The sequence below is a fragment of the Buceros rhinoceros genome, unplaced genomic scaffold, assembly GCF_000710305.1.
Source record: "Buceros rhinoceros silvestris isolate BGI_N320 unplaced genomic scaffold, ASM71030v1 scaffold6814, whole genome shotgun sequence".
Classification (NCBI taxonomy): Eukaryota; Metazoa; Chordata; class Aves; order Bucerotiformes; family Bucerotidae; genus Buceros; species Buceros rhinoceros.
The window spans coordinates 32,960-43,051 of record NW_010407585.1 but is presented as its reverse complement, the minus strand read 5'-3'; the positions used below and the strand labels follow the sequence as shown (position 1 = coordinate 43,051).

At 35.0% G+C, this 10,092-nt stretch overlaps 1 protein-coding gene across 1 annotated transcript in view; it reads right to left on the bottom strand.

Moving 5' to 3' along the window:
- Nucleotides 1-565: 565 nt before the first annotated feature.
- The window catches only part of SMEK1 (SMEK homolog 1, suppressor of mek1 (Dictyostelium)), a 41,817-nt gene continuing 32,290 nt past the window's right edge, over nt 566-10,092 (bottom strand). Inside the window, exons 11-15 of the mRNA XM_010134523.1 lie at nt 9,000-9,169; nt 7,160-7,302; nt 4,347-4,537; nt 3,602-3,828; nt 566-1,319 (exon numbers count right to left, since the gene is read on the bottom strand). Coding sequence (XP_010132825.1) covers nt 1,206-1,319; nt 3,602-3,828; nt 4,347-4,537; nt 7,160-7,302; nt 9,000-9,169 — 845 coding nt within the window. The 3' untranslated portion in view covers nt 566-1,205. The remainder of the gene's footprint in view (nt 1,320-3,601; nt 3,829-4,346; nt 4,538-7,159; nt 7,303-8,999; nt 9,170-10,092) is intronic.

Sequence of the window (10,092 nt, the reverse complement as noted above, 5' to 3'; positions counted from 1 at the left end):
GAGTCACTAAAACTTGTATTCCAAAGGGAATCAGAAGTTTTAAAAAATACCACTAATGCCGTTTTCCTTCAGCTTTAATTATTTTTTTTATTTTTGTAAGTCAAATGAGTCAATATATTGGTATTCCTAAATCATCCATCTTGCATTTTGAAGAGTTAGTCTACCATCGCTGTTCTCAGTTATGTTATTTCAACGTCTCTTTGGAATACTAATTTCATATTTATAGGTTTCAATTTTTTTATTCTGTCCTATTTCCCTGAATTTTTCTCGACAGTTGCTGATGTAAAATTTAATATAAAATATTTAGTCACAAAATAGTATTGCTTTTATGCACATTGTGGTAAGATTATTTTTTTTCCAATAAAAACTATACCATCTTCCATAAAATCCTAAACATATTAAGAACTGTGATGCAGAACAAAATTACACAGGGTGAAACAGGTACCAGCACAACAGTGAGATTATATTACATCAAAAAATTTTAATGGTCCCAAATATATACTCAACAACTAAGCATACACTCAGGGGGGCAAAAAAAATTATGACACAAAAGTGACCACATCTAGAATTCCACTCAATCTTTAATCAAGAAGGGACAGACAAATCCCCCACCTCCAAAAAAAATTCTGCAGTTTAAAGGGCAAAGGGAACAGATTAAAAAAAAAAGAGGAAACTTTATATTCGGCCCTCCCCCGTAGAGGTTTTTAAAACCTGTTGTAGCTTGACTAAAATGTTCAGAATGTACGATTTCAAAGGCAGGTCTCTTTATACAAAGAAACTGCTGGCATTCTTAACTAGTGAAGAATTATGGCAAAACCCGCCTTTTCTTCAGAAGTCTCATACATGGTCCAAGAAAGCATATTCTGATTGTAGCAACTGACCAGCCAATCCAGAGTTCCACCAACAAAATTCCTGCCCTCTTGGCTTTTCTTGTTAAGTTTTGTTTTCCATTTCCTTCCCTGAGAAAAGGGCAATGTGTGGTCCAAGCTGGAGAGCTCAAAGGCATAAGTCCTTCCCCTAAACCAAGTATTTCCCCTTCTTCTGCTTCTTTGAATTGGCACTTGATTGGCAGAAATCCGCTTGTATAGGTTGATCTGTGTCACACACAGTAATTCACAAAAGATTGCTGCTTTGCTGTGGGTGTGTTTTGTTTTTTGGAAAAAAAAATCCTTCCCCCAACTGGTAATGTTCTTCAGCAGTTGCCATTATGATGACTCAAGCTTTGCTTTCTTTGACAAAGGTAAAGTTTCCTCTTTATCTTCATCTTCATCATCCTCTTCATCATCATCAGGATAATCTACAAGCCCAACAAGGCCTCCCTACAAAGACAGACACAATCATTATAAGAAAATGTTTGCACATCGATACTTCACGTTTCTGTTGGAAAATAATGTTTGCACAGAATATTGCCAGAAGCATACTGATTTATGAAGTTTGGAATAAACCAAAACAGAACAAAAATAAATCTTTCAGCATGAATGACAATGCCATTGTCTGAAAAACGCTTAAATGAATAAATCCAAAATGGGGTTTTACCTATCCAACTGGATAGAAATATTTGCAGTTGAAATTTAAGAAAATTCAAAAATCTATTTAGTTTTGCTAAGTGTCACTGCAGCTCTCCCTGTAAAGATGTTAATTTTTTTTTTTTTTACTGAGCATATCTGACTGCAGCAACAAGCAATCTGGAAGCACTTCAGAAAACAAATACAAAATATCCTTCAATTTGAGTTTTTAAACTATGATACTTTTAGAACACTATCTTCACAAAAGCTAGTTTAAAGGTGTAGTAACTTTTGTATAGTATAATTGAATGAGGTGTACAGGTTGCAAAATTTAAACAACTTGGCAGCTGAAAATGAAAGCATACCTAGTAACATTAGAAACATCCTTGTATTGCAAATAACCACAAATTTTAAGATAAGGCATTTCTGGACCCATGAAGAAGCAGCATGAACTTTTAAAACTTCCTCTAACTATAGTATGTTGCAATTTCTGAAGCTGACTTCAATGGCAGTTACTAGTACTTTACTCAGAGATCCCATTACTTATTCAAGTGTCTAACGATGGACATCCAAATCAGGAAATTTCAGCTAACTGTACACACCAAAATACAACTTGACAAACAATTACACACATTCTATACAGTCACATACAACATAACACTGAGTATACCACACAGGATCAATTAGTAATAAAAAGCCCAATTCTGACACTGTTTCTAGTTCACGACCTTGGCACATTTATCAATGGTGTATGTTTTACTGAAAGAAGAATCCAAGAATGGCTTTTCAGTGCACTGCATATTCAGTGTAACCGGAACATTTTTCTTTTGCCACCACGACTTGAACTTTTGGAGCTAATACTGTATGCAATACGCTCCCTATGTAAAAACTCCATTTCAGATTTAAGGAATTACACTGTCTGGTAGAGAGCAAGCCTCCAGAAGAAATACAAAATAGACTGAACTAAATTCCAACCCAGTTATAGAATTTAGCCTTCTAAAAAGTGACTAACTACTGTACTTTTTTCATAAATGAAATAAATTTGTTTCCCTTTCCTCCACAGAAGCATTTAGAGGGCGTGTGCCTTAGTTCTTCCACCAGACAAACTCTCCTCATTCAGGAGTGTCCAAAAGAGGAGAATCCAAACACAAACTCTTAAGCAATGTTTGACTGTAAGAGTGAAAAAACCTAAAACCCCATTTGCCTTTACTAGAAGTTGGGTGAACAAGCAGTATGGTGGCATTAAAAAATAAGGATGATCAGAATTATTCCAAGGCTAGATGAGAACTGATAAACACACCCGAACTTTCAGAAATGGATACACTTGTAATGAAGTAAATTCTCATTATCCAAACTACGCTGTACCAACACTATCTTATCTGTCCCTCAGTCCTGAGAAAACACCAGTTGCTGTTTCCCTGACTTGGTTTAAATTGAATTTTAGCCAAAATCTGTTAAAATCTAACAGTGTCCTAAGATGTATTTTAAAATGCTGGCTTTGGATATTCACTGCAAGTTACACCGACTCTTCTAAACAGGCTTTCTTCTTCAATATGTTCCAAAACTGTATATTATTTCAGAAGGTAAAAAAAGAGTCATGTGAGGATATTAAAAGTAATTTACGATATGGCTTACAGCAACCACCCCTCCATAATACAATTTATTTCATTCACATGTGCCAGTTGGATAATTCTGAATAACATTAAAAATGGTAATGGTAGAAATTCTCAATGGCAGTGGTGGGATGTCATAGAGTCTGGCAAAATCTGGCAATGTTTCCAAAGTATTTCTGTATTTATTCTTGCCCCATGCAATTTAACAGAAGTATTACCTGTATTTCACAATAAAGATTGCTGCAAATGGCAGCTAGCTGTATGCTTCATACTTTAAGAGTCTGGGCATTAAAAAAGCTTTTATTTCTTCTGTTCACATAAATATCAGATCTCCTTAAAAATGCTAAATGCCAGACAAAAAGTAGACACAAACCAAACAGTCCATTACCGCTGAACCTGTCAGAATTCACATAAACATGAGAGACGCTAAAACAAATTCATAGTCTGTAACAATGAAGTCACCCTATGTCCATTCAAAATTACCTTAGTTGTAATAGCTGCCATCTGAGATGTGCTTTTAGAAACTGATCCTGGAGACCCAGGGGACCCTGGGGATCCAGGAGACCCTGGGGATCCAGGCAGATTACTTGCAGATGACTGGCTGGTAAGGTTAGATTTTGTACCACTGGAAAAGGAAAGCTTGAAACTTGGGCTCTGACGACCTGAAAGGTTAGTTTTCAGAAGAACTTCCTTTTCTTCACTCTCTTTTACTGGAGAGAAAAAAATAAACACAAACAAATGCAGAAATAAAGCAATGTTATTGAGAAAACGTTTAATTACAAATCACTTTATTGTGTGGGAAAAGACTTAAGATTTCATGTACAACTGAAAGTCAGTCATTGTAGATTTTTTTTTTGCATGCTACCTCACCACCTACCAGGTGACATCACTGGCCAGGAATGAACACTTCTGTTCTACCAGTAATAGCACCTGAACACTTTCAGGTGAACATTTTCAACATCAAAAGTTTTGCATTATAAACACAGGAAAACTTGACTATCAGCTAAGATTGTCATTCAAATGCTTTAAGAAATCAACAACATTTTGTATTATTCCACTTTTAAAGAAAATAAAACTTTTTTTGAAGGGGTGGTCCACCAACTTGTGTCACAATTTCAAAATCTAAGAAACTTCAGAATAAATACATGCAAATCCTCATCGCACTAGGACTAAAGAATACAAATTATGGCTTCTGCGTAAGCCATATGGGATGCTTCTTATCACTTACATTTTTTCCTTTCCATAAATTTACTGATAGGGTCCATGATATCTTCATCATTTTTAGTTTTGTCAGAAGGGGGCACCACTGCCTCTCCATCTTCCATATCATCTTCATCAGTATTAAACCACATTTCCTCCTCATCCTCCAGGGTTCTTGCATCCCTTCTGTATCTGTGGTTTCTCAAAATGGAGCGCATGCTGCAGAAGAGTAAGTTTTAAAACTTCTGATTCAAAAAACCAACTCATATTAACAATAAAACTTCTACTCAGTATGGGCATTTACAGTAACAGCTTATAAATACTGCAGAGCAATAAAATATCAGCACAACATTCTGTAATGTGAAGCTTTGGAATTTCAATTCAAATAATGTGAAGCTTTGGAATTTCAATTCAAATAATAAAAGGTTTTAAAGCCTTTTCATTATAAAGAAGTACAAATGAAATACAAATCTGCTAACAGCATATTCAGACTATGTGTTCAAAATTCTGTAGCTTACTAACTACACTATTAGAAGTAATTTTAATAAATTTCACTGAAGTGCTGCATTCAGGCTTGGTTTAACAGTTTGCACTAGTAAATAAGAAGTTATAAAATAAAGAGTTTAGAAACTATAGAATTATTTTCTGAAAATACTTCACAACTTGTTAGTATTTGGTGTCCAGTGTGTTAAAGAAAAAAAAGAAAAACAACCCAAAATCTAACATAAATATGACTGCAGTTTAAAACAGATACATTAAAAAGACAGCTCTCTCTTTCTGCTACGTCCACCTGTTACAATTTTTGGTCATTATCACTATTTTCCATTCTTCAGAGCCCTGGATACAAAGTGCTACTCCTTCCTTCCCACTTGACCTATTACTAGTGTTGCACTGTCTCAGCTCTGCTTTCCTTTTCTTTTTTCCTCACAGAAGCAGTATTACGGCCTTGAAGGAGAGGGACGGTGACACACACCCTGAAGAACAGGGGCAAAAATGGAAGAAAGATCGAAAATGCTCTTTTCATTGCTAGATGTTGATTCTAACAGTCAATCTCTAATGAAAGTGTGAACCTCGTAACAAAATTTCTGTAGCACTTCTACAAAATTTACTGGCCACAATGTAAATCTGAAATTTAATGTTTTTCATGAAGTGCCCGTTACTGGAATCAAATAGTTAATAACACAACTAGGCTTATTCTGTTAGAGAAAAAGTCTCGCATTACTGACTGCAGGAAAAAGCCAGAATGAAAAAATTAGGACATTGCGAAGTATCTAGTAAGAATGCTAAATGTACTTTTAAAAGTACATCTAATTCTAAATATTTTGTTTGCCAACACTATCATCTGGATCTACACATATTGCACCATTTTACACCACATTTAAATTCAAGTTCTGCTAGTAAGTGGCACTCTTCTGAATACTTCTGTGGCCCATGTCAACAAAATTTTTGGCTTCCTTCCTTACTGAACTCTTTGCTAAAACGTGTACTATTATTTTTTGCATTTTATTGTTTCTGGGTTTTCACTTAAATTACATGGATTGTAACAAGGCCTGTGCAGCCACTACAATAATATGTAGGAAGGTAAAAGCTGGGCTGGTTGAGCTACGAACCTCTTGAAGCTATAGCTTTGTGCTGGACAAACTCATGCGGCACAACTCTACACAATGGCTTAGCTCAACTTAAGCCAAGAGAAGACTAGCGTTTTACTTCCTATACTGGATGGAAATTACTGAAGGAAGTAGCTGGGTGTTCTTTCCAACACATGCATTAACGCAAGACTCGCAGACTTGAATTTCACAGCTGTTTACATGATCAGCTGACACAAGCCAAAATAATAACATCTCACCTGTAAAACATCAGAATTCAAAACTGCAGATCCCACACATACTCTGGAAAGTGCTTCAATGTTTTATAACAAATTACACTCTCATTTTAATTGTACAAGTCTCAAATGTAAAAAATATTGGTTAAGAAATCTTGTGGCAGGAAATAAAACACAAGTCTGAAATGTCAAGATGTCCTCATATGATTAATCAGCATTAATTTTTAATGTGTTTTCAAACTAATTCGAGGCAACAGAAAAAGAACAGGTCTTGCTAATAATTCTTAAGAGTAAGTCATCATACAAGCAGTCCATTTTTTTTTAATGAAACTATACCCAAAAGTAGTATCATTTGCCAAAAATAAATGGAGTAATACTCCTAAACTTCCTATTTTTATACACCCTAACCTTTTAACCTTGGGTAACTGTATACTAAGGAAGGGAACTTTTGGTCTCTCAAACAGAAGTGATTCAAGTGGTACATAAGATTGTTTTTTACTCCATCAGCAAATCTAACACTGATAAAAAAAGCATTCTTTGAACATTTCTTTGTATATTCTATTTCTCCGTCATTTTGGTAGAGCTTATCTAAATACCTACTCCCACAAACAACTAAAATAAAAGGAAATATGACATGTGAATTTTTAAAGGAAAATTCCACAGAATGATAAATCACAACCAAGCAGTCTTATAAATCAAACACTAGGAATCTGTTAATTAAGCACATGAACTTGATACTCAATAGGCTTCCAGGCTCACTACAAGTGTTTGTAAGTTTAGGATATGACCACTCAGCATTATTATTGGGGATCCAGCAACTAGTGTTAGCTGAAAGCTCATCAAGAGTTTGAAGCAATTCTGGAAATCACACGTTGAATCAAGTTACATTCAACAATGCCTGAGATGCAAACAGGAATGTAAATAATTTACATTTCCCACAACCACAGAACAACCCACTAACATTCTCAAAACAGAATTAAAGCACTAATATACTAATTAGAGCATTTAGCGCGTTTTACCTGTCAAGTTTTGGATTATCTTGTCTTTCCCTTTGTTGCTCAAATCGCAGTTTCAGTCCTTTGAATGTCTGCACATAATCTACGTCTTCCAGTGCTTTCCAGTAATTTTCAATTACATGAGCTGTTAATGATTTTATATCTTCCTATAAGAACAAACAAACATAAAGTGACTTATTTTCATTCAAAGCAATTTATTTAATATGACATGAAAAATAACTGAGAGATTATTTTTAAACATACCATAGGAAGCATAATATCAATTAGCTTACGCAAAAAATGAGTATTATGCACTGAAGCGTAGTTAAAAATCCAGAGCTCCAAATATTTGACTACTGCAACAGACATAACAGCAAGTTTTCTAACAGTATCTGCTTCAAAACACATGAACAGAACCTAAAACTGTGATAGAAAATATACCAAAACCAAATCTAAGAGGTCTTTCCCACTGTAATCCGTATTTTTATATTGATAGATTAACTGATACCTGTTGTAGTCAGTCAATTATAAAATACATCTACAATATACAGACTCAGCATTCATATTGTGTCTTTTCTCTGCAAATAAATTACTTATGTAAAAAAAATCATTATTCAATGCATTTGTTTAGGATGAGAACATGAAAAATATTTATCACCACCATAAACTAACATCAAGCTGTTCTACTGTGGCCACACAGTCCTGGTTAAGCCCTTTACAAAAGCCCCCCAACTGTTCTGCTATTTCAGTGTAGTGCTGCGGCTGCCCAAAGCCACTCCAGACGGCTGAAACTAGCACAGGTCTGCACAGTGCAGCAGGAAATTTGCTCCTGTGCATTGTTTGGCTTTCCTAGCACTGTACAGCCCTGCAAATACACTGCGGAATAAACACCAGAATTATCATCTACTAAGGACAAGCAAAGCAACATAAATCTTAACACAAAGAGTATTTTCCTTTTTGGTTACATGCTCAAAGGTCACCTCTTATGAATGGTAATACATCAGTAACAAAAAAGCACACTTTTTTTTTTAACATTTGCTATCTTTAAAACCTGAATGAAAAAAAATTGACAAAAATTGATGGGTACCAGGAAGTATGTGGAAATGCAACCTGGGTATCTATGGGAAAAGGAGGATAAAAAAATACAAGATGATTTACTTCCCCACAGCATGAACTGTAGAATCAGCACCCAATCTCAAGGAGAACTGAAAGACCACAGCACAGAAGTCAAAGTCACCCATATGGATTAACTTTTTTCATAGCTTCAAAACCTTTTTAAAATGAACTCTTCAATGACGATCAGGTCACCCCTTACCACATTTACAGTCTGTACAGCACCTTGTCAGCAACTCGACACAAACAACAATGAGGAAACAGTACTGTGCTGACAGCCAAATTCCCGTGAACATTTTACGAGTTCTCCATGGAAGGAACTTTGTAGCTCTCCATTGATACAATAAAGACAGAATGGTATCACTTCTGTATGTTTCCACATCCTCTTGAATTGACATTATAGAGCACAGCTAAATTTGATGTTTTTGTAGCAGTAATTTCAAACTACATTTGTGTCGTAACAGGCCCATCCAATCTGTATGATGAAACTCGATTAGTGCCGTCTTTGCATACCTGAGTACTGTGAATACACTATCGAGTGAATTTAACTTTCAAGTCACGGTACTGTTTGAATGCAAGAAAGAACATGTACAAACCACTTGACACTGATATCAAAGAAAGTTCATTTAAATACAGTATCACATGGTCTCATTATGAAGGCGTAATTTAGGGTACAAACAAAAGGAAAAGTAGTCTAGAACTACAAGATTAAACAATACACTAATTATCTTCAGCATATAACAGCACTCACCACTCTGATAAATTCAAACATCTCTATTATGGCAGAGTTCATCAGATTATAACGGGAACCATTATTTAGAAATGCTTTGACCACAGGTTCAAACAAAAAACTTTTCATTATGTAACGGTTGTAGAATTCATCCTTCAGCCCAATTATCTTTCTCTTGAAACGAAGGGCACCTGAAACAGAAATGTTGTCAAAAGAATTTTTAAATTTCAAAGAAAAAGAGAAATTACTCAAGTGTTAAGTTAGGCCAATTTACAACCTCAGTTGTTATACAGCATTATGTTATTAGAACCAGGTAATTAATACATTCAGGTATTCTCTGCTTCTCAACAGTCTCGACTATACTGCTGAAGATTACTTACCTGTTTTATCATAAAGAAATCCTTCATCATAATTGTATAAGTGAAACCACCTTGTGTTCACTGAATAAAGAACATACTACTGTTTAAATATATTACTGTTAACATACAAGTGTATTTTTGATTTTTTTAATTACTTATGACAAAGGTAAAACATTTTCTCCAAAGTAGAAGAGAGAAATATGCTTATCATTCTACTACTCAAATGTAAATTTGATTACATTTAATTGAGTCCTACTTGATTAGGTGGAACCTATCTCATTTTGAAATTGATAAATGGCATTATCTTCACACACAGGGTAAACCCAAAGGCTTGATTTACATCCAGTTTAAAGATTTTTTCTGAAACTCCAAAGTGTACACAAGTGTGTGAATGTCCATGCTTAAACAGAAAGAAGAGTATCATCTCACTATAAGACAGCACATTTTGGTTAGCAACTAGGTGTACATGAAAAAAGATTATTCAAGAGTTCTAAAACCACACTCAGGTGATTCAGTTATAAAGGTATTGTATACTACTGCTCAGTCAACTTCAGGCTTTGTTTTACCCTTCATGCACAATGGAATCATGGAAAAACCTCTTACTTGCTATTACTGGGCTGAGCACGGTCAAGAAACTACCAGAGCTTAAAGAGCAGCACACTGAGGTTCTGCATGGTTTAATGCAGCCAGGTAACTGTAACTCTAATTAAATGCTTCTACTAAAAAAAATTCCAAAACTTACAATGGTTCTCTTA